General features: G+C 36.6%; 2 protein-coding genes across 2 annotated transcripts; one reads left to right on the forward strand and one right to left on the reverse strand.

Moving 5' to 3' along the window:
• The first annotated feature begins 345 nt into the window (after positions 1 to 345).
• On the forward strand, positions 346 to 17441 carry LOC129749119 (uncharacterized). Its single transcript, XM_055744005.1, has 5 exons — positions 346 to 564; positions 654 to 768; positions 880 to 1086; positions 15848 to 16084; positions 16151 to 17441. Exons 1-5 carry the CDS (start codon positions 543 to 545, stop codon positions 16602 to 16604), a joined length of 1035 nt encoding a protein of 344 aa, XP_055599980.1. The 5' UTR covers positions 346 to 542; the 3' UTR covers positions 16605 to 17441.
• A 4356-nt stretch (positions 17442 to 21797) lies between these two features.
• LOC129746738 (uncharacterized) lies at positions 21798 to 23871 on the reverse strand. Its single transcript, XM_055740599.1, has 4 exons — positions 23773 to 23871; positions 23620 to 23714; positions 23464 to 23562; positions 21798 to 22700 (listed from the first exon to the last, which is right to left on the reverse strand). Exons 2-4 carry the CDS (start codon positions 23699 to 23701, stop codon positions 21856 to 21858), a joined length of 1026 nt encoding a protein of 341 aa, XP_055596574.1. The 5' UTR covers positions 23702 to 23714; positions 23773 to 23871; the 3' UTR covers positions 21798 to 21855.
• Positions 23872 to 24244: the final 373 nt, after the last annotated feature.

Consider the following 24244-nt stretch of genomic DNA (forward strand, 5'->3'; position numbering starts at 1 on the left):
AGAATCGTTTGAATTACAGTTGAACGAACTTATTTATTATTATAGGTTTCGGAGGTTTATCATCCCGAAACAATTAGCTTATTCAGCCTTATTCAGCGTATTTTGTTATTGTTTTTTTTTTTTGGGTTTGCGAATGTTCTCTGAGATAGGAAGTCGTTTGTATGATTCACCTTAAATTTAGGAAGTTTTTTTTTCAATTTTCACTCGCTTAAGTTTGTCATGGAAACCAAGTTTAACTAGATATCGCAAAATACTTCATCATCTTTGGTTGCTGTTTTATATCCAGCTATCTTAATCTTTGCTGCCACAAAACCAATCTAGCTAGGGCACTGTAACTTTCCCTTACTTGATACGCGCCGACTTGCTCAGTCGGTGAGCGACTGTTATTGCAAAAGCACGTACCTAAAGTAACTGTTGCGAGTACACAACAAACTACTCTACAGGGAACTGGTAGCCAGTAGGTACTCAGCATTGAAAATAAATGTTTTGAAGAAAGGGAACACCGTTAAGTTTTGAAGGACTGTTTCTGTGAGATAAGCGAAATGGCAGCCGATAAACCTGCAGGTAAGCGTAAGCTGTTCAAAGTTTAAACCATAAGATTAACTTTAATCGAATTTTGATCTGTCGCCCATGTTTTTGCTTCGACTGCACAGCAACGAACTACATAGCTACATTGCTAAATGATGCGGCAACTATCCCGATCGACGCAGATGTAAACACGTACGAGATTCACCACCCGCCCTGGTTTGACGAGAACAAGTTCAAGAGGTGAGTTGCGCTCAGAGTGATCTGCTGCTGATGATGATTTTTTATCACCTCAACCCTGCTTTTAACAATTTAATTCAACTCTTCCCCACCCACTCGTTGAAAAAAAAACAGGGGGCAAAAGTTTTACCACGCAAATCTGACCGGTGCCATCAATGGGGCGCTAACCGGCCTGATATCGATTCTGGCGATTCCTTCCATTTTGGATGTGCTCATTTTTACCGGACAATCCTCGACCCCGATGACGGCCTTCAAGCGATACGTGCTCACGATTCTGCATACCCTGAATTGGTACAGCCATGATCTGAAACCGGGAACAGAGTAAGTGTTGCATGATCATTTTTTACTGTGTTCTATCAGTTTTGCTTTTGAGGCTAAAATACTAAGTCGATAAAACCTCCAATACAAATTTGAAGCAAGACGACACGATTTTATGGAGCTATCCTTGTATGTAAATTTTCGTAACGACCTCATATGTTTGTAAACTTAAGTGAGACTGATATAACTAAAATGAAGCAAAAACATTGGCGCGTCGAATAATGCGAGCATGCAGTGAGTCGATGCTGTGAAGTTGGGTAGGTAGTTGTTTTCTTTTTTTTTCGAATCAAAAAATGCCTTTCATTCTTTTTTTTTTTTGGTCATATAATATAGTATTTGTTTATAATGTCAAGCTTTGAAAAAAAAAGAACTTTATTCAGAATGAATTGTCTAATTTTATGAAGAGATTAACCACCGTAATTTTTGTTTGTTACTTTGATTTATCGGCCTAGCGGTGAAAAGTGATGTCCTTTTTAGTAGGGACATCTAAAGATTATGAAATTTTTATATAGATGGATAGAAGGTTAGAAGAAATGAAAGATGGTGAAAATGAGCGGGTAGAATTTGTCTAGAAGGACATCACTTTTCACCGCTAGGCCGATAAATCAAAGTAACAAACAAAAATTACGGTGGTTAATCTCTTCATAAAATTAAATAACTTTGGCCAAAAAGAAATAAAAACACGACAGCATAGCATCGGTGGTTGGTCACTATCAGACTATCGACCGTACCGTTTCGCATGCAAACCCCGCATGTAACGAATGCGAAGATAACAAACTGAGAAGACTTAAACATCGATAGATGCGTTTCTGAGTTAAAGGGAGCTTATCTGAGCGATCACATACCATCTTTTTGTTCGTCCGCACTACAAGTTCTCGCTTGTGGGGCGGACCACGCTAAGCCTACTAATGTGTGGTGGTAGATGCAACTCTATCTGTATCTACCACTTCATAGTAGTAGGCTCGTGAGGAACAAAAATTTGGTATGTGATGGTAATGCTTCTAGACAAATTCTACCCGCTCATTTTCACCATCTTTCATTTCTTCTAACCTTCTATCCATCTATATAAAAATTTCATAATCTTTAGATGTCCCTACTAAAAAGGACATCACTTTTCACCGCTAGGCCGATAAATCAAAGTAACGAATTGTCTAATTTTCGTCTTTTTTATTACTTTAAACCATTTAAATATTTTACACATGGAGAGATATACCTTCTCGAACCAATGCACAATGGACAAAAAAGTGTAAACCGCGAAGAAATCCAATATCTGCTGTTCTACAGGTAAAAAAGTGTATAAAAAAAAATAAAAATATCTGGGAAATAGGTTGGATATAGTTTCAACGCCATACGACCTTGCGTTACAATTAGGGTTTGTTTAGATATTCATTTCAACTCACTAACTTACTTCAAAAAGTTTCTGATGACTTTCATATCTACTACTATTCTTATCCGATTGTTACTTTTTTTATGCAAATCTTACTAGTGCAGCTTTCTTGAATTCTGATCTCGTTTTTAAGGATTTTAATTGGCTAGGAAGATTATTCCAGTTCGAGATGCCTCTAAAGAGAAACGAATTGTTGTAATAAACTGAAAAATGCGATGGGATAACAAAATTAATATTTCTAGAATTTCTTACAGGAATAAATAAACTTTTAATATAATGTGGGCCTCCACCATAAAGTATTCTTTGGATAACAACGCAAGATCTAGGGGAGATGAGGGCATAACGAGCTCCCAGGGCATAATTAGCACTCCTTTTTTCTACAGAAGTACGTATTTTCTTAAACAAATTTTCATAAGCACTTGTTTCGTACTACCTTTAGTATAAATTTTTCACCAAAAAAGAAATATCTTTTTCATCTTTACAGAAATATTGAATAATAACCAGCTAGGTTCTCAAGTGACGAAAATATTACAATTTTTGAGCACCACCAAATAAGCTTTTATGACCTTTAAATCATCTTGATCTGAAATGTACGCACTGCAACATGATCTACACATTGTTTCTCAATTTTCAACATCATAAAATTTTTGATTTTTCACTTTAATCAATTTTAAAACGCTTTTTTACTTTTATTTGTTCACTAGAGGCGAACAGAGCACTATCAATGAAGGCATAATGAGCGTTTTCTGAAGGGGAATCTAGCAGCGAATTCAACTCGATGAAGTCAACTGAATAATAGAGATACAGCTTGGCTTGTTTCGTCTGTCGATTTGGCCTATTGGTAAGGTGTCGGAGAGGTGATCAATAGACTCGAGTTCGATTTCTGTTTGAGGTGATTTTATTTTTGCACATACCATTCATGATTGATTTTTTTTTATTGTTACATTATACGGCTAATAGCATCAAAGCATCATCCGTCAAACAAAACACCAAAAACATAATGTATGAGCATTAGACTAGTTCACTTTTCGGTTTTTTTCGCAGATCAAAGCCGGACTTATATGGGTTGTTCCTCATGCATTTTCAAATAATTCTGACAATTTCGAGATCATTTGAACTAAACTCTGTTCTGCGCAATGAGTTTTCGTGAAAAAAATCGATTTTTCTTGAAAATATTCTTATGAGAGTTCTAGCAAGCCACTGTTATTATAATATGCTAATTTTATGTTGCATCGTGGTTGATATTATAACCATTTTTATGAATCTGTTCTAGAAAATCGTTCAAAACAAACCGAAAAAATTTAAAAAATCATAAACAACCAACTTGTACAGAAATTTTACTCACAAGTTGAGAGTTAAAAATCTGTAGGAAATCAGAAAAAAATATGTTTCACAAAATCTTTTTTTGTAAAGCTAGCCCTCTTTATTACCTTTCTATTGATGTAATAAATATACAAATTGGTTGTAAAGCGTTCAAATTATTTAAAGATGTTTGCAACAAATTTGATTTGATAAAATATTTTTCATTCAAGTTTGCTCCACACCAACTTGTGCACAAGAAAGGATATTTTATTCAATCAAGTACCCCATGACGGGGCCAGGAGTTAAATAAAAAGCGCGCGCTTTGATCAAATTGTAAGCAAGTCCTCTTGATGCCACGTTTTTCATGTTGCATGCAGCTAAAATTTGAATAGGAACACAGCTATGTTTTAAAAACTGATGCATAAATATTTGAATAACTTTGCTCCTATTCTTGCGATAATTACATTCTAAGCATCAAATGAATGGTAATAAACAGGGCTATCTTCATAAAAAAAGATTTTGTGAAACATATTTTTTCTGATTTACTACAGGTTTTTAACTCTCAACTTGTAAGTAAAATTTCTGTACAAGTTGGTAGTTTTTGATTTTTAAATTTTTTCGGTCTGTTTTGAACGATTATCTAGAACAGATTCATAAAAATGGTTATAATATCAACCACCATGCATCATAAAATTATCGTTTAATAATAACAGTGGCTTGCTAGAACTCTCATAAGAATATTTTCAAGAAAAATGGTCTTTTTTCACGAAAACTCATTGCGCAGAACAGAGTTTAGTTCAAAAGATCTCAAATTTGGCAGAAATACTTGAAAATGCATGAGGAACAACCCATATGAGTCCGGCTTTGATCTGCGAAAAAAACCGAAAAGTGAACTAGTCTAATAAGCATGTGTTAATTCTTTGAATTCCTAGACCTAGATTATTTTGTTATTGCTTTGTTTGATGAATCTACGCCTCACCGTTTGGTGCAATCATGAAATCAGGTGAAAAAAAATCACCTCGACCAGGAATCGAACTCGGGCCTACTGATTACCTCTCCGACATCTTACCAATAGGCCAAATCATCAGACGATACAAGTTAAGCTGTAGCTCTATTACTCAGTTGACTTCATCGAGTCGAATTTGCTGCTAGAATCCCCGGCAGAAAACGCTCATTATGCCTTCATTAATGGTGCTCATACTCCCTCGGGGGTTTTCTCATTATGCCTCTACAGTGACCGGTTTTCAGCTTTCGGCAAAATTTCTTAAAATGCATTTTTAAACATTTTTATCTACTTTTTCAAGTTTCATCCAATTAGGCAATAGACTATTTGAGTGTTACACATATTACAGCTGTTCTCTATGGTTAAATAAGCGTTTTCTTCAAGGTGGCCATTATGCCCCCATCTCCCCTATATTTGTTAAAATTATCGAAAAGACATCCGATCAGCGTTTTTTGAAGGTGGGAAACACTTGAGAACCTAGACAAGTTGTGAACGTAACGAACGCATGAATTTAATGCTACACGAAGTCTGTTCATAGTCCTAACAGAGCAGTTTGAATAAGCGAAATCTCCATAGATTAACAATGGATATACAGACCCCGTTCGATTTTGCAACATTCGATTTTGGCAACATCAGAGCAAAAACCGTTCGATTTTTGCAACATTAAAAAAAGACGGTTTTTTTGTCACTTTTTTATTTTTTATTTACATTTCAAAATAATCTAAATTAATGTAAAACGTAATATAAGCATGAAATTTTTCAATTCGGCTTATTAATAATAGTTTTAAACTGTAAAAACACGATTTTTTCCATGTTTTACTGCTTAAAACTAATATAATTGAGCCAAATTGAAAAATTTTATGCTAATATAAGATTTTACATCAATTTTGACCAATTTGAAATAAAAATTAAAAATAAAAAAGTAACAAAAAAACCGTTCGATTTTGACAACATTCGATTTTGGCAACATAAAATTTACGGGCGTGTTGCCAAAAACGAACGGAGTCTGTATATAGCTTTTGAATACTTTTAACTTAGTTGCAACGTCAAGGTGTCTAGTGGTAATGTTTAACCTTTTCAAAGAACCATAGATTTTGCCACATTATCTTTTAACCTTCCTATCCCACGACAATTCACGGTCAAAAATAATACCAAGATTTTCAGCATGGTTTGTAAGAGCGATTTCAGAATTTGCCAAGATTAGTGTTGGAGCTTCGGTACTCCTATTTGATCTGCTAAATAATAATGCTTTAGTTTTTGCTGGGTTAATAGGCAAGAGATTTGTACGCAACGTTTATTGGCAACAACTTTTCAGAACAGAAATAGATTTGTACATCATCAGCTAACTTCGGAATACTACAATTTTTAATACTGACGGTAAGTCATTGATAAAAATGGAAAATAGAATCAGACCTAGAATAGACCCTTGAGGAACGCCTGATTCGATAGGTGTCAAATTCGAAAAACAATCATCTTTAAAAACTGCCTGGGAACGTCCTTGAAGGTATGATTTTATCATCTTTGCTGCAGATCCAGAAAAAGAAAATTTAGATATCAATTTTTCAACAAGTTTTTTTATGAGACACCCTATCTAAGGCAAAGTCTATGATAAGAAGTGTGGTCTGTCCTTTTTTGTGAACTTTCATTAAGGTAGTTTCGGTACTATGATAAGCTATAAAACCGGATTGGTTATTACTTAGCAAGTTATATTGATTGATGAAATCCAAAATTTTCTTTTTTACAATTTTTTCAAATATTTTTGAAACAGAACTAAGTAAACTTATTAGTCTTAAATTAGTATGGGAGAGTGGGGAATCATGGGCCACTTTTTTTCGTTGTTCCATAACTTCTTTATTATAGAAGATAAAATTAAAATAAAAAATGGTATGGTTTTCTTTATTTTCAAGGTATCATAAAGTATTTTTTTTAAATTTTTAATAAGTTATTTTCCCCAAATTCTGATTGTTTTAAAAAAAGCAATATTTTTTGGATTTTAAAAAATGGTGGGGAATCATGGGCCACCAAATCCAAATTGACCAAATAACATGCAAAATTTGTGAGTTGACCCAAAACTGTGATTTCCTAATTCATTTCGTTATTTTAAAGCAATTTCAGATGATGAAATAAAAAAGAAAGCTGTGTATGATCGCATAGATTCCAAAACCTGGTTTTGGCAAAATTTATTATATCGGTAGGACAAAATATTTTCATAACTCTTCATTTGGCATAAGAAAACTTTGCAGATAGGTAAAACGTATTTTAAGTTCTGAATGTGTATAAAATCATAAAAATATAGGTGATTCAAGATGTGTGGCCCACGATTCCCCACAAGCTATGATTTGCAATTTTGTTGCGTTTGTATGACTTACTGATGTTTCATCAAAAATTCCTTTTCCACGTGAAAAATCATGACAAAACTAAGATCATAAGCGTATGAGCATATTTTTGTTATGCACTGTAGGTTCCCCATCGATGAAATTAGCGGGTGTTTTTTTAATTAAGTAAGTAAATTTTTCTAACTTTTTTTAGCTTGATAAATAAAAGAAGCATATGATGCGTATTTCAGTCAACAACATATAGGAACATATGCTCACGCAAAGCGACGACGATGACAGTTGGTTTGAGATTTTTATCTCAACACACATCTGAGATATTAAAAGTGTCCCACGTTTCCCCATGGCCCACGATACCCCACTCTCCCTTAATACTATGATTATTGGATTTTTTTTTTGGAATTGGTATAACCTTAACTCTTTTCCACTGGAAGGGAAATTTGGATGTACTGAGAATAGTATTAAAAAGATGATTAAAAACTGGGAGTATATAAGGAAGAACAATTTAACAAGTTTGATTGGAATGTTATCGAGTAGGGGAGATGAGGGCATAACGAGCACCCGAGGCATAATGAGCACTACTCTTTTCTACGAAAGTACGTATTTTCTTAAATAAATTTTCATGAGGATTTGTTTCGTACTTCCTATAGTATTAATTTTTCACAAAAAAGGAATCTCCTTATCATCTTTACAGAGATATTTAAAAAAAACTAGCTTGGTTCTCAAGTTACGAAAATATTATAATTTTTGAGCACCACGAAATAAGCTCTTATGATCTTAAAATAACCTTGATCTATAATGTACGCACTGCAACATGATGTACACATTGTTTCTCAATTTTTACCATCATAAAATTTTTGATTTTTCACATTTATCAATTTTAAATCACGTTTTTACTTAAATTTGTTGACTAGGGGCATATAGAGCACCATATTATCGAGGCATAATGAGCATTTTCTGCCGTAGAATCTAGCAGCGAATTAAAATTGATTTATAGCGCCACACCTTGACTAGTTTTCATCCGACGATTTAGCCTATTGGTAAGGTGTCGGAGAGGTAATCAAAAGACTAGCGTCAGATTTCTGTTCGAGATGATTTTTTTTCATTTACAATTCATGATCGATTTTTTTATTGTTACATTATACGGCTAGTAGCATCATCCTCCGAACAAAGCACATAATGTATGAGCGTGCTAGTGTTTGTATTCTAAAAACAGACCTAGATTATTTTGTTATTGCTTTTTTTGATGAATCTACGACTCACCTGACTTCATCGAATTGAATTCGCTGCTAGATTGCCCCACATCTTGCCCTGATTGATGGTGCTCATACTGCCTCAGGGGGGGTTCTCATTATGCCTCCACAGTGGCTGGTTTTCAGCTTTTGGCAAAAATTTTTAAAAGGCATTTTTAAACGTTTTCATCTAGTTTTTCACGTTTCAGCCCGTTAGGGAATAGACTTTTCAAATGTCTGAACACGAAACAATAATGTAACCTCCATATTATAGCTATTTTCTATGGTTAAATAACCGTTTTCCTTAAGGTGGCCATTATGCCCCCATCTCCCCTACAGTAGCATTGGATTGAATTGAAGCAACTACATTAACAATTTCATATTCATTTACAGGTCTGAAATGAAACCCAGTTGATGTATGGGGTATAAAAATTTCTTGATCATTATCAGATGTAAAATTGGAACAAAAATACTGATTTACATCTATAGCAGAAAATTCTGTGACACGTGAAGACTTCTCTGTATTACTAAGTCCAAAACTTCTCAAATTATCCCAAAACTATTTAACGGGAAAGTTCCTATTTAATTTTGCTCTATCATGCCTTATTTTAGCATTTGTTATCATTGTATTAACCTTTTTAATGTATCAATCGATTTCGATCGTTTCCAGGTTTTATAAGCTAAATCTCTGTTAATAATAGCTATTTCAATATCACGATTGAACCATGTTTTTATACGATGCTTTTTAAACTTCAGTGGAAAATGGGTGTCAAGCAAAGACAGCAAAAACGAATTCAATATTTCCACAAGCATATCAGGATTATCTATACTGAGGAAGAAATTCCAGTTCATTTCATTGAGAGTACTAGAAAGTGCACCTGTATCGAAATTTAAAAAGTCTCGAAACCAGTATCTGGGTCATTTGTTTTGTAAAATTCAGGGACGAGAATATCAGGTCATGATTCGATACACCTGGTAGAGAAATCTGGCTAAACCTGTAGATACTTTCAGGTGAATTCGTCAATAATAAATCTAGTAAAGAACTGCCATTGTTATGAAAAAAAAGTGGGCTTATTATTGACACATCGTATATTTAAGCTGCATAATGTATCTTTTAGAATATTGGTCCTTGAAGATTGTTTCAAAAGATTATAATTGAAATCTCCTATCAAAAATGAATTTTTATAATGCATCATAAATTGCTGATGGGGAATTTGGAGCAGCTCGGAACAGTCTTGCCCGAGGGGGTTGTAGTAGACTCCAAAGCAAATCTTATTAGAGTTACCAGTAAATTCAAGCATTATGAACTCCGTATTACCATTGCCATTCTCAAATTTTAATAAAACCCTATAATTAAAACCTTTTTTGATATACACACTAACTACACCACAATTTCGATTTCGATCATTGCGAACTAAGTTAAAACCTTCCATGGAAATAACTGCATCTGGGATCGTCTCATTTAACCAAGTTTCCTTCTCAACGGGGTATGGTCTCTTTTTTATCCTCAATTATTTTTTTTTCAAATACAGAGCTCGCTACAGAATATTCGAGACCTTTTTCAAATATACTCGCATAACAGTCCCATACAGAATATGGTTTGCTCACCAAGCAACCTTCTAAGACTTAAATTTGATCATTTCTGAACTTGTAAATGTAGTTCGTGAATTCCACATTGTAAGTTTAATCTTATCATGGTTTTTAGTTGATTGTGATAGTTTTTCTCACAGGAAGACCACCCTTCCTTTATTTTAGCCTGCCTTTCAAAAACTATAGTTAAAGTTACTGTGTAGTGTACATAATTCGACATCAAGTGAGTTGAATCTTGTTTAAATGACTTGAAGCAATAAATCAAAGATCATTTCACCAAAAGAAACATAGTAAGATAACTACATCAATAAATCAAAGATCATTTCACCAAAAGAAACATAGTAAGATAACTACATCCGTGGTATTTCACATATGGGACTGTTATGCGGGTATATTTCATATGGGACAGTCGCTAGTTGATATTTTTTCGTGATTTCTAGAACAAAGTCCCTTTTTTTTTATTAATTTATATTGAAGTGCAGTGTTCAAAATGACGAACTGTCAGGTTAGATGAAAAATGACGAAAATTCATATGAGACTGTTATGCGAGTAGGGGCAGTACATATGAGAATCAAATCCCGTTTGACGTCATGTAGAAGTTTTCTTCACTCATCAAACACTTAAGTTCATCGGGATAGAAACGAGCATCACTTAGGAAATTATTTACGCTTTCACTCAAAAACGTTCGTCAACTTTTGATAAGCAATTGAATCAAGCTATGATACAAAGATACAGTAATCGAATCATCAATGGTATCGCATATCTGATAAAGCTTTGTTTATTTTTTACTTTTTACACACTGTTGGTTTTTTTTCTAAATTTGTTTTTAGTTGAATATTAAATAAAGTCTGCTTCATTTAATATTGGAACAAATTCTTTTGCTAATTGAGGCGCTCCTAGTGGACGGATTTGGATACTTTTTTCACCCACGTGTCGGGAAATTCATTACCTTTCACCATGTATTTATGTCATAACACCAAACGATAGCATTTTATTGACGACATTGAGCACATTGACGACGGCTCGGAAGCCGCATTCGAAGCGTCGGAGTGGAACTGTCGACCGGAAACTGCGTGGGAAAGTCATCAAGGCCGTCAAGAGGAATCCCAATCTTTCAGACCGCGATTTGGCCAATAAGATCCAGGCCGCTCACAGAACGGTGCGACGAATTCGTCTCCGGGAAGGAATAAGGTCATTCCGAGCCAGCAAACAGCCAAATCGGACGCTGAAGCAGAACAATGTGGCCAGAATACGTGCTCGAAAGCTGTACGACCAAGTGCTGACCAAGTTCGACGGATGTATTCTGATGGACGATGAGACCTACGTGAAGGCGGACTTTGGGCAAATCCCAGGTCAAAAATTTTATTTGGCGACGGCTCGGGGGGATGTACCTGCAAAATTTAAGTTCGTGTTTGCGGATAAATTCGCCCGCAAGTACATGATTTGGCAGGGGATATGCAGTTGTGGACAGAAAACCAAAGTCTTTCTCACTGACAAGACAATGACATCAGAAGTCTACAAAAAAGAGTGCCTACAGAAACGGATTCTGCCGTTTATTCGTGCCCACGACCGTCCAGTAATGTTTTGGCCGGACCTCACAAGCTGCCATTACAGCAAAACGGTTATGGAATGGTACGCAACGAACGGGGTCAGCGTAATACCGAAGGACCTCAACCCCCCAAACTGCCCCCAGTTCCGGCCGATAGAGAAATACTGGGCAATCACGAAGCGGAGGCTTAAGGCAAAGGGAAAACTTGTTAGGAACATGACTCAAATGAAGAACTGGTGGAATCAAATCGCCAAAACGGTGGACGAAAAGGGTGTGCGCCGCCTAATGTGCCGTATTACGGGAAAAGTACGAGAATTTCTTCGAAACAGCAATGAATAATTTTTTTAATTTTTTTTTATGAAAGAGTCAAGAAAATGCTACATTTGTATGAAAAACAAATTATGAATTCGTTAATAAATGACTTAACTACACGCAATTGTTTGTGTTCAAATATTAAATGAAGCAGACTTTATATTGAAAACAAATTTTAATAATTTTACATACTGGAAAGTAGTGCCGCATTAACCCTTCGAGAAGGCCAAGGCAATTTTTCATTGGAGGCCTATTTTCTAAAGGAAACAGAACCAAAACGAACCTTTAATTTCATGGACACGGAAACAGTGTTCGTATTTTCAATTACAATTACAATTTTGTAACATGAATTGTTTACTTAAAACTAAGGAGTGTATTCGAAAAAAAAATGCAACACTCTGTTTTCGAATACCTTTGGAATGCATGGATGTTAATTGATGAAAATTTCAGCGAAGCTACCTGGTAATATAAAGTTTACATATGAAAATTTTTGTGATGTTTTGTCAAATGGTTTTTGAGATAGCGTCCAATGAAGATATTTTTCAACTTTCATTTTTGGGCAACACGAACGCGCTCTATAATGTGTTCTATGAACCACTCTTTTGTCAAATCAAGGATATTTTTGATAACGTATTTTAATTTCTGAAGCTTGGCCTTCAAAATAGCTCAAAATTTTGAATTTGGTCGAAGTTATAACAAATTTAGCCGTTTTTCCTCCTTCGGCACAAAAAAAAACATAAGGAGTGTTCATTTTATAAAACGGACACTTTGTTTTGATGATATCTTATTCATTTATTGACCAAATTACATAGAGTTTTCTGTATAACATTGCAAAACTAATCCAGAACAAGAAGAAAGTGAGAAATTTAACCAAAAGTTTTCAACGATAAAATTGTCGCACATTTCCTCGAACTCCCCTCATAAGCCTCTTTACAATTTCCGGCTTGACTTTTCGGCTGGCTTTTGTCCACATTTTCTTGAACTCGTCGATGGACTGTGCTTCTCTACCGTCCTCCCGAAGCTTGCGCTTGATGATTGCCCAGTAACGCTCTACTGGGCGCTCTACCGGGTGGATTGTCCTCTTTCTCAACAAAACATATCTTGAAGCAGTGATCGGAAAATCGCTCAAGAAAAGCAATCAGGAATGGTTTCTAGCTAGAATGATGCTACCTCCGAGTGCTGTGATACGCACGTGGTAAAAGTACCCATTGAATATATGTCGAAAATCAACACTAACTTGATACAAGAAGATATACCATGCCCCACCGGAGGCTACCGTTGCTATTCGTCACGTGGCTAATCGACGGTGATCGACATACTTGGTGATACATTTTGAACGTCGCTCCCTCAATCATTCCCGAACGTCTATCCTCGCATCATTGTTGATAATGCTCGTTATTGATAGACGATCATTAATGTTTCAAAAGGAAAAATCTGAATAAACACCAGGACCACATGTTCAAAAAAGCTGTAGCACATGCTGGACAGTTCATTGCGGTTACCTAGTCATGATTTTGTCCTTCTAGGCAAAACGAAAAATAAAAAATCATCTGATAGCCTACATAGATCGCTCAGAACTGATACATATCAGTTATGATCCTAACGGTTGAAAGTCGTTAGAGGAAGGAAATCAGCATCGAGACGTTCGTTGCTGATAGTCTGTGTCCTTTTTTACCTCATCATGTATCGCAAAAGTGTTTCAAATACAGAAGCGTCGTTGTCATGCATGATTGTTTGTATGATTTGGTTGAAGGAGGAAAATTTGACTGCTTTGATTTTTTGGCTCTGAATGTAGTCAAGCATGGCTCAGTGAAAATGATTGATTTTCGGAAGCATGTCTTGAAGGATTTCAGTAGTTTGAGAATACCTGAAGCGTAACGTGCGGCGTTTTTTGATGCATTCCTTACGATAATTTTCACCATTGATGGATGGTACCTGTTGTGAAATATGGTGAACTTCTTTTTCCGCAAGAGCAGAGTTGGCAAGCACTTTTTTGCCAAACTTTTCGATTTCAATGGATCTCTTATCATGAGGTACCTACCTCCTTACCTACAATTGCGTTGAAAAATTGCGGCCCAGGAAGAGCGGCTGTGTCCAGTTTGCAATAAGTTTCATCGTCTATCAAAATGCAACGGTTACTTTGCTTCTTCAAAATCGTATCCAGTCTCCGACATCGCAGCTTCTCTCGTTCGTGCTGTTCCGCACTCCGTTTAGGATGTCTCTGCTTCCTGTAGGTCTTAATGTGGTTGCTTCGTTTTATGTTTTGGACGGTCCCAACGGAATTTTTTTCAGTTTCTTGGCAATTCTTCTAACAGAGTTGTGTTCATGTGACAACAAAAGCTTAACACATTTCTTCTCGATTTGTGGCTCACTGTGCCTCTACTGGTTTCGGATCTAGGCAAATCTTCAAGAGTATGGTGCTCTCCAAACTTCTTGATGATTTGATAAACCGCAGACTTCGATCGTTTCACAATCTTTGCAATATTTCTACACGATAGTCCATCTGATCATCTTTTGAATTATAAAAACACGAGTTTCTTGATCAATTCGTCCCATTTTACGAAATCCAGTCGCTTTCTCACAAAAAAAAATATGTCAGTACTTTGTCAACAAACTTTTATACACGATGATACCAGTTTCATCAAATTTGGGTTAAACGTCAACTTTTTATCGTATAACATCCTGGGGGAGGAAAAGTGAATAACAAAAGAATAAAATACCCTCTTGTTCTTGTGATACGGTGGGTGAAAATTTTAAAATATCGATTTCAGTGAAATCGATCATTGATGATAACTGATAAACATGAAAAAAATCTGATTTTGAATCCATTTTTTATCCTCCAATTCCATCAAGGATTAAGATATTACCTAGATATTGGAGTTTCAGGGATACCTACAACGCTTTAGAAAAAAATAATTTCCACATATTTTGGAAATTTGTATAGATAACATTACAAATATTTTTGATATCACTTAGGAAAGTCTTTTGGTACATTGTTGAAGATTGCAAAACGATTTGAATGCTTTTAGAAATATCTTGGATCTAATTTGGTTTGAAAGTTCTTGAACATTTCGTCAAAATTTCTCTTTTTTGTAGAATTGAAAAAAAAAATAAACACTAGGAAAACTTCTATAAAGTTTTCCCCTGAAGTCAAAATACCTCGCGGTCTTCGGGAAAGTTTATCTAAAATTTTCAATTACCAAATCTTTGTGATAATCTGTGCCAAAAAAAGTGCATAAATTATTACCTTTTTTCATAAAGTATACTTGAAAACAAGAGCTGTTGGAAAAAAGAAACTAATTGCATATTTGGAATTAGCGCCCCCAAACTAGTCAAAATCCGCTGTTTAGTTCTTAGCATCTCGGAGAAATATAAATTTTGTTATCTCGTGTTATATTAGAAATCTCAAGCTGTAAATCAATCTTCAAAATACGAATCTGAAAACTGTATCTTAAAGTAGACTTAAGATATGAACCATTAGACTGAGTCGATTTGGGGTCATTTTGGAATTTGAAATGGGGGTATGTCTTTTGGCGTAAAAAATCAATCAGTCCAACTGACATCACTACTTGTGCCTATCGAAGTATTCCTTAAAAAGTAGTCATGCAATACCTCGCTAGGCACAAATAGTGATATCAGTTGAATTAATCGATTTTCAAAGCCAAAAAACATGCCCCTATTCATCAGCTAATAACTTTTTGCCCAATAAGATACGAAGTTATGTTTTTCGACAAAGTTTTTCAGCGGAAAATTTCCTTTGAAAAACCAGGCCAGACTCTGTTCCACAGAAAAAACAAAAATGATGTTGATTTTTCAGAACAAAAAATTTAATTTTCCCATAAAAACATAAAGTTCAAATTTACTCATGTAAAAATTACTTAAAAATTCTTCAAAAAATCATGAATGAGTTTTGATCCAAGCTTTTAAGACCCCACGGGTTTTAAAAATTTCAAAATAACCCCGAATCGACTTTTTAGTCAAACGTACCATTCCATTCGGTTAAATTTTCATTTGACTTCCAAATCTAAGCTTCCACAATATTTTCCCCCGTTTAAGCTCATGGAAATCGTTGGCCTACGTGCGGCGAATCCACGCCTCCAGTGGGAAGGCAGCCAACCGCAAGGATCCCAAAATGATGGTCTCCCAGAAGGACATGGCTATTACTCAGTTCGGCTTTTTGGGCTTCGTGATATTGAACCCCCAAAAGCTGGGCATCCAGTACGTTCGAGAAGACTTCGAGGGTTTCATCCACTTCTGGCGCACCATCGGATACATGTTGGGTATCGAGGATCGGTTTGTATTTGTATTTTAAATTCATTTAAAAAAAAAAAAACGTTAATCATCTCCCTTTTTTTACAGATTCAATTTATGCACCGATAACCTGGAAACAACCAGGCAACAAATGCAGCTGGTAAACGATCAACTTTTGCGTCCGGCTTTGCAGTCGCCCAGTCCGGATTTCGTCTTCATGACCAAAACCATGATCAATGGACTGTGGGCATTCAGCAGCTTCCTTGAGTATGACGCCTACATGTTTCTGACCCGGCGGATTTGCAACGTCCCCGGCCACTATTATTGGGATTCAGACGAGCGAGACGGAAGTCCAGCGGTGTACAAACAGCTCGGATGGCACAGCCGCTTCATGTTGGCATTCCTGATGACGGTCAACGAGGTACTGCTCTTCATTGCCCCCTTCAGATGGTGGTTCAATTTTCAAACTGTGATCAACACCAAGATCGTCAATCGATACTTCCCGGTGCTGGCGATGATAAAGTATGGCATCAAAAATGCTTACGTTAGGGTGTTTTACTAGGTTGGAAAAGGTTCTTAACACATCAAGGACCACAAAATTCGGTACTTTATATCTCAGAAACCACTGAACCAAATTTTACAAACTAAGTATGAGTTACTGTTTAAATTTTTCGAATATAGTTTCCTTATCAAATTTATTACATTTGAGTTTTGCTTCTAAGTGCGGCGCACTCGTGTCGACGGAAAAAAACGAGATTGTATTTGGTCCGCAATGTGTTGAGAAAATCGTGATGAAAACTAGAACAGCCAAATAAACAATTTTTTCAAACAATTTTAAACACATTTAATTTTTGGAAGCATAGAAAAAAATTATTAGGTTTTGTAAATATATTTGTTTCAAAAAAATGAATCTTTCCAAAATTTTGTGTGGAGGTCGATGATTTTTTTTGTATAATTTTAATGCATCATGTACAACATTCTTGAAGAAAAATCTTTAAAAAATACTCGGCTATAATTAGCTTAGATCTCTCATCAAATTAATAAATCTATGATATTAAAACCTTTTTTATTCCGTGGTAAAAAAACACGAATATTCGAATTCCATATTTTACTAAATTTGTTATGGGAAAGTTGGGTATCATGGGTCACTTTATTTCTTCGCGTTATAACTTTTTTATTATTGCAGATAAAATGAAAAAGATAAATGGTATGATTTTGTACATTTCTTAAGTATCATTAGGCAATTTTATTTATTTTAATAAACTTATTCCCCCAAGTTCTTGTTGATTTAAAAAAAAGATTTCTTTTTATTTTGAAAAATAGTCTGAATTGTGGGCCACCAAATCCAAAATGACCAAACAACATGCAAAGTTCAGAAGTTGACCTAAAACTGGCAAGGAGTGATGGTGAGTTATTTATGGTCCAACAAATTCAACAACCTCCCAAGCAACCAAAAGTCACATATTTACTTAAATGAAGGCCTTGAAAGTTAAATATTTGCTGACAAAGAGAATCAACTGCTCAATTTCCATGAGTGAACTTTATGTGCTCATTAATGAACTTGAAAGTTGCAAAAGTGATTTATATGTACGTTGTATGTGACTTATTTAGCTCAATTCCCATAAGTGAACTATATGTACTCATTAATGAACTTATGAGTTGGAAAAGTGATTTATATCTAAGTTTGTTGAGATTCGTCTCAACGAAGTAATCGATGAGATGAATAACAACACCCGCACATTGATGTTATCATTAACAAACAAATTATTGTAACTATGGTTCCCTATGAATCTCTAGGGAACAGACTAATATAAATAGAACGCAAAGTTAAAAATAAAGTCATTCCAGTTTTAACCTTCAAACAGTTAGTTTGTTCTCTTCTTTCCATTCCGAAAGTTCTCCCTGCTGATGGCTTACAACAAAGTTGTAAGGGACTCAAGCAACATGAAGGGTACAAAAGTACTCAAAACGGGATTTACTAAGTCACAAAAGTGCATTGAGGTGCTTTCTTCTTGGCTTGCTGGCCGGGCGTCTGGTTGGGCGGGTGCGCTATCACCGCTTCGAGTTTTAGTTTCAGTAAGAACAACGTCTAGGCGTGGTCCAGTGATAGCGTGTTCGATTATTACCACGAAGGTCGGGGTTCAATCCCCAAGTCGGGCAACCCAAGCAACCAGAATCCCCTTAAAAAGGTTCCACAGAAGCTTAATCAGCTCTCGTTTCTGTCTGAAGAGAATGCTATTCAGCCCAAAATTTAAGTTCTTAAAACTACTTTAAAGTTCGTTTAAGTGGCTGTAGAGAATGCCGGTTGACAGATAAGTTTTTTTTCCAATAAGCAATTTGATACTTGAGTGGCCATTCTGATGCTCATGTAAGAATTGTAGGAAAGAAACAATTGAGCAACTGACAAACTGTCAAGTTTGGAATCCAGCGCGTGGCATTATGGCGGCAGCATGTTCTGAACATAGTAAGTAATCAAGAGAAGGTGATACGAACCGATGCGAAGGGTGCAATTGAGATAGAGAGAGAATTTTGTTTGCTCATTTTACGATTTTTTGGAGCTGAATTAAAAGCCGTTGGAAGCTGAATTGTAGGTCATTAAGACTTGTTGGGAAACTTGAAAGTATCAATAAGAACTTAAATTTTGAGCTGCATAGAACTTACTTCATATCAATTATGGGACTGAGTAAGGGGGACTTCAGGTTGCTTGGGCTGGCTCGCTAACGTTTTAGCAAAATTCCTTTTAATATACCTACAGGATTTGTGTTCGTCTATATCGCATTGAATAAAATTGACAGATTATTTTCCAAAACTTATCGTTTGTTATTGTTATTCGTTTATTCAATCAACAGACCAAGTATAGATGACGACTTTAAATTAAACGATTTATCGATATATTAAATTAAAACTTCTCTTCGGAAAACATCCCTCGATACGTCAAAGACGAAGAGCTCGGAAAAGCAGTTGAACTTGTTCATTACTTACACCGATGAAAGCCCTATTGGCTCCGTAGTTGTTCAATCGAATGGGAACTTGTGAACATACAGTTGAAGGTCCTGGTTTCTCTGTCCATGGGGTCTCACACTAAGAGGAATAGCTTCCAGTAGCGTAGGACAATCGATTCGCGATGTCAGTAGATCGTGCTTGAGTATCCATGTCTATGAGACAACATCGATGTTCGTAGCTTGGCAGGTGAAACGGGTCTTGCCAGTTAAGATGTCTGAGGGCATAACGCAAAAAGCGACGTTTAAGAGACGAACCAGCCCGAGGCTGAAAGTCTCTATAATAAAGAAAAAAAAAATAGCGACGTTGGATAGCCTCGAGCCGCTCGGTAGCGTTCTGGTAGTAGGGACACCAGACAGCGGAAGCGTATTCGAGGATGGATCGAACAAGCCAATTCACTCTTCAGATAGTACACGTCCTTGAATTCCTTGGCCATTCGAAATCAAAATCCGAGGCTTCTAGAAGCTTTATCGACGGCGAAGCTCGTATGTGTTTAGAAGTCCAGCTTACGGTCGAGTATAACGCCCAGATCATTGATGACTGCACATTTGCTGCGATTCATAGGCAGGCTGTTGATGTCGCACCACTGTGTGAATAGATTGAACTGGTTTTGCAGGAATTCAATAATGTCATCCTGACCGTTTATGGTGTGGGATCAATTTAAAATCATCAGCATAACACAGTTTGGGGCCATCGAGAAGTGAGAGCACATCGTTAAAATAGATCAAGAAGATAATAGGTCCTAGGTGACTACCTTGGAGCACACCGGAGGAGGCAGAGAACTGGCTGAAGAGAGTGTATCCAGTGCGAATTTAGGTCCAGTTAAGTAACTGCGGAACCAGAACTTGGCAGCAGATCGTGGCCTAGAGGATAGCATATTTGTCTTCTAAGCCAACGTTCATGAGATCGAATCCCGGTCGTGACATAGCCTGGCACACATAGTATGATGAAGGTTGGCGATTTTAGCATTAGTGAAATGCTAGCCGGGTATACCTTGGAATTGTACGCCTCAATGATGCGGCACATGCATGTGGATGGATCTTTTCAAGGGAACTTAGATTGCACTTGGAGATCCTCCCTAATAGATCAACAATAGATCAACCTAAAGTTCGCAGTAAAGTGGACTCTCTCCCCAACCGGAAAAAAAACTGCGGAACCAGCCAAGTAAAGGTATCCAGAATGCTAAGCACCCAAGTTCACAAATGGCGATAGTTTGAGACTTAGCAGCAAAACTTTCAGTGTACATAGGAGGTGAAGATCAACTTGTTAGTTGTCATGGAGAGTTTGAGCATAAAACCGTGCTGATCGATTGACAAATTTAGCTTACAGTACTAGAAAACCGGATGATAACCATGACGACTAATTCAAGTAGTTTGGAGATTGAACATAAAGTGAAAATTCCTCTATAGCTGTTGATGTCTCTCTAATCCCCCTTTTTATGGACCGGAAACATGTAAGCTTCCTTCCATAGTGAAGAGTAGGTGGCTCTGTCAAGAGAAGCTTGAAAATTGAGTCTCCCAGGAGTCAGTAAAACAGGCATTATTCATTCTACAAAAATAGATGGTATACCGTCCGGACCTGTAGAGTTTTTGAGCTTTGCTGCTGCTATAGATGTGACCGCACCCTCTACTACAATCGTGCTGATGCAGAAGCCGAGTGGCGAAACATTCCTAACAGCACTTTCCACGTGTTCTTGGGATGTTGAAGCAGTAGCAAAGGTACTCGAGTACTTTTGAGCAAAGAGAGCACTGATTTCGCAATCAGAGTTCGCAGTGTTGCCATCGAGAAACGCTCGAGTTGGAATACCAGGTTCATTCTGCTGACTTTTGACATGCTTCCAGAACGATTTTGGTCCCCCCCATCAAACCTTAGTTTGAGAGGATTTGAGCAGCTTATGGTGATTTCTAAGGGCACATCTCTGCACCGTCTTCAGTCGACGCTGTTCTTTCGTAAACCGGGAGTCCGCAAATTCTTGGAAGTCTTGTGCTTTGGCACGTGGCAGTCGATAACGTAATTTTAGATATGCAAAAAGGTTTCGATAGCAGCTTTGGGATTCAATAGATCGAGTTCAGATTCCCAATCGATGGTGACCAGGATATGGGAGATAACATCGGAATCCGTTTTCTTGAAGTCGAGATAGAAAGGTGCTGATTTTTCGACAGATCCAGTGACCTCGAGCGAGACCAGTGAAGCTGTATGATGCTGGAGTGCCTTAACGAACGGGGCAGAAGCCGAATCGATGGTCGGAACACGAGACCCATCGCTAGCAAAGTAGAGATCCAACATACGTCCGTTTTCGTTAATTTCTGATAATTCTAAGCAAGGTTGCCGTACTCAGGGAGTCTAGTATTATGTTTAAAGGCGCCGAAAATGTAAACCACACAGGATTCGGGTACAAAAAGCTACCATGGTAACCACTTCAAACCTGGTATATTGGAGTCACCAACGACGAGAATATCGTCTTCAGGGTCCACACAAGTTCCAAGTCGTGCCAGGAGTCATCGTCAATGAGTAGTGCATGGAAATTGGATTTAACAACAATTAAAACTCAAATTACGTTGACTCTATTTTTTTTTTCTAACTCTAATGAAACTCTTCTGAAGCATTTTGAATTCCAACTTTTAGAAAAGACCTGACAAAGGTAATAAAATATCCTCCGGATGAGAGTTAACTGCAAGTGCAGACTTTAAATAGCAGTTTTAAAGTAGGTAGGTTCGGAGTGCATTAATATCCATTAACACAATGCATGTAGGTATTTAAACATATTATATTAACTAAAATGTCTTGGAAATATTTCTTTTAAAAAAATCCAACTAACACTCATCGAACTTCTCCACGAACGAGTGCATCAACTGGTTGCTTTCCGTTTTCCGCCGGCGCCTCAGCTCTCGAGCCTCGTTGAAGTTGGTCAAGGCCCGCCGGAACTCCTTCTGAAGCTGGGTTCGACTTATCTGCGGAAACTTTTCGTTGCAGCAGCTGATCAAAATTTCGACCAACTGAAGCCGGCAGGCAGCATTCGATCCGGGCGCATTCGGTGTGTTGTTCGGTGGCTTTCCGGTCCACGTGTATTTAGAGGCGTTTTCAAACAGGTTCGTAATGTTCTTTCTCAGATAGTCGTAGGTACTGTTTTGGGGGGCCTCGTTATAGACACTTATAATTTCGCAGCGTATGTTTTCGTCGGCCTGAACCAGCTCTTCCAGCCGAAGCAAATAGTTGTCATCCGAGATCGGAAAAATAATAGTCCGCTTTCGTTCCACTTTCATCGCTATGTGGAAGCTTTCTAGCGAAGGTGCACTCGAGGAGGTTTCCGCTGTCGTAGGTTTATTACTGTTTTTCAGTTCGACTCTCAGGTCTTTGATGTTGTATTTGAGAACTTTCAGTGAATCGTCGTGCACCGACAGCTTCGATAGGATAAAGTCTAGTTTACTTTCGATGCGTTCCATCTGTTTGCTGTAGCAGCTTGTGCAAGGCGGGGTCTCTAGTTCCTCGTCGTCGTGATAATCATCTCCGTGAGACTCGTTCTGCATGTGTTCCAACTTTGGGAATATGGATTGGCTTGCTGAACTCATCATTGGTTTGGTCCCTGGGCCAGGCACTCTGGACCACTCGGAGTGTTTTCCTGCTGGGAGAGCTTTGTTCTGCATTCCCGAAGTACTAGCTAAAATAAGGTGGTCAATTTGCTTGTTCAATAGAAAGATTTTCATTATCATTCTATTGGAATATTGTTGAATTATACTTAAGTTTCTGTTTAGCCTTTCGAAAAAAAACATGTACTCATTAATCATTGTTTTCTTAGAAGCTTTGTAAATTTGAAATTATTTTTCAAAAATATATAAAATCTTTTTTATACTCTAACAAAACCATATATTTGCCAAATTAGGAATAAACACTTACGGCGCATTCGTAAATTCATTTTTCGGGTGATGAATCAATCGATGGATTTTTTGGGATTTTCTTCCTTAGGGAATACCTTCCAATACTTTGGCATACGCTTGTTTGTATTTTACGAACGCCAACATCGATAAAAAAAATCACTTCAATAGAAAAACTTAATTTACGAATACGCCAAGAAGACTTCTCTTAGTATTTTCAATTATGGAAATGAAAAAGAGCAGCAAGTCGAAACAGATCTAGCGCAAAACGTAGTACAATTGAATTTATTATTGGTTGAAATTACGGCAGCTTTTAAATTACATGTAGTGTAACTCTTAGGCCACAGTTATTTCAATTAAAAATAAACTAAATCACATAAACTGTAGCACAACATTAGAGTTCTATGTACTTTGTCACAGAAGAATTCTGCGTGATGTAGCAGTTTTAGCCTACAAACGTACATTATATGAAAATGTCTACCTTATTAAATCAACATTTGACTTTGGGAAACAAAAATTTTTCAAAGTGATAGAATTTAGTACAATTACCATTGCCGACAGGTTGCCTCTTTCCTAGCGGGGTGATAACTTCGCCCGGTTTTCGGAGAACCGGTACCTTCTTGAACGTACCGATATTTTGTCTGATGGCTGTGGAAAACAAAAATTATTACCGGAGTTCTGAAAATTTCATTTCATCTTTTTTACCTGGCGATGAAACAACTTCCTCCTCCATCAGCATTTCCGGTTCCTCATACTCGTTGACTATGACTTCCTCTACCTCGATCATTATTTGTGCTTGTCTGCAATAGTCAAATGGATTTAAATATCAGGTTTTTTTTACAAACTTGATTGACTTACCAGAATCGAGACGCTCGGTACTGATTTTAGGGATTTTTTAGAATAAAATTTCAGTTTTCAGAAGTATACAAAAACAGTTGTACACGCTTATCTTGATATAACCTAAATAAGAGTAAAAACAAGCACGTTTTTTTTAAAGCCAAAATGACCAAAAATGGCAGAAAATATAAAATTGACCAAAATAGCAAAACACAGACCTTAATAAAAAAAGACAAAAAAAAAAACAAAATTACAAGAAATGATAAAAATGTTTAAAAAAAAAACATGACAAAAATGTAAAAAATGACAAAATTGATAAAAATGACAAAAATAGCAAAAATTACAAAAAGTGACAAAGATATGACAGAAATGACAAAAAAAAAAAATGAAAAAAAAACGAGAAAATGACAATATTACCAAAACGATCGAAATAACAAAAATCTGCATTAGTCAGGACATCACAATTTGAACAAGCTCTGTACAGGTACTGTAG

The sequence above is a fragment of the Uranotaenia lowii genome, chromosome 2, assembly GCF_029784155.1.
Source record: "Uranotaenia lowii strain MFRU-FL chromosome 2, ASM2978415v1, whole genome shotgun sequence".
Lineage (NCBI taxonomy): Eukaryota > Metazoa > Arthropoda > Insecta > Diptera > Culicidae > Uranotaenia > Uranotaenia lowii.

Coding starts and splice junctions, on each gene's coding strand:
- LOC129746738 (XM_055740599.1), bottom strand. CDS start 23,701: ATGATCGAGGTAGAGGAAGTCATAGTCAACGAGTATGAGGAACCGGAA. Junction 23,563..23,619: donor GGAAGTTGTTTCATCGCCAG/GTAAAAAAGATG, acceptor TGTTTTCCACAG/CCATCAGACAAAATATCGGT. Junction 22,701..23,463: donor GAGGCAACCTGTCGGCAATG/GTAATTGTACTA, acceptor ACCTTATTTTAG/CTAGTACTTCGGGAATGCAG.
- LOC129749119 (XM_055744005.1), top strand. CDS start 543: ATGGCAGCCGATAAACCTGCAG. Junction 565..653: donor GGCAGCCGATAAACCTGCAG/GTAAGCGTAAGC, acceptor TCGACTGCACAG/CAACGAACTACATAGCTACA. Junction 1,087..15,847: donor GATCTGAAACCGGGAACAGA/GTAAGTGTTGCA, acceptor CCCCCGTTTAAG/CTCATGGAAATCGTTGGCCT.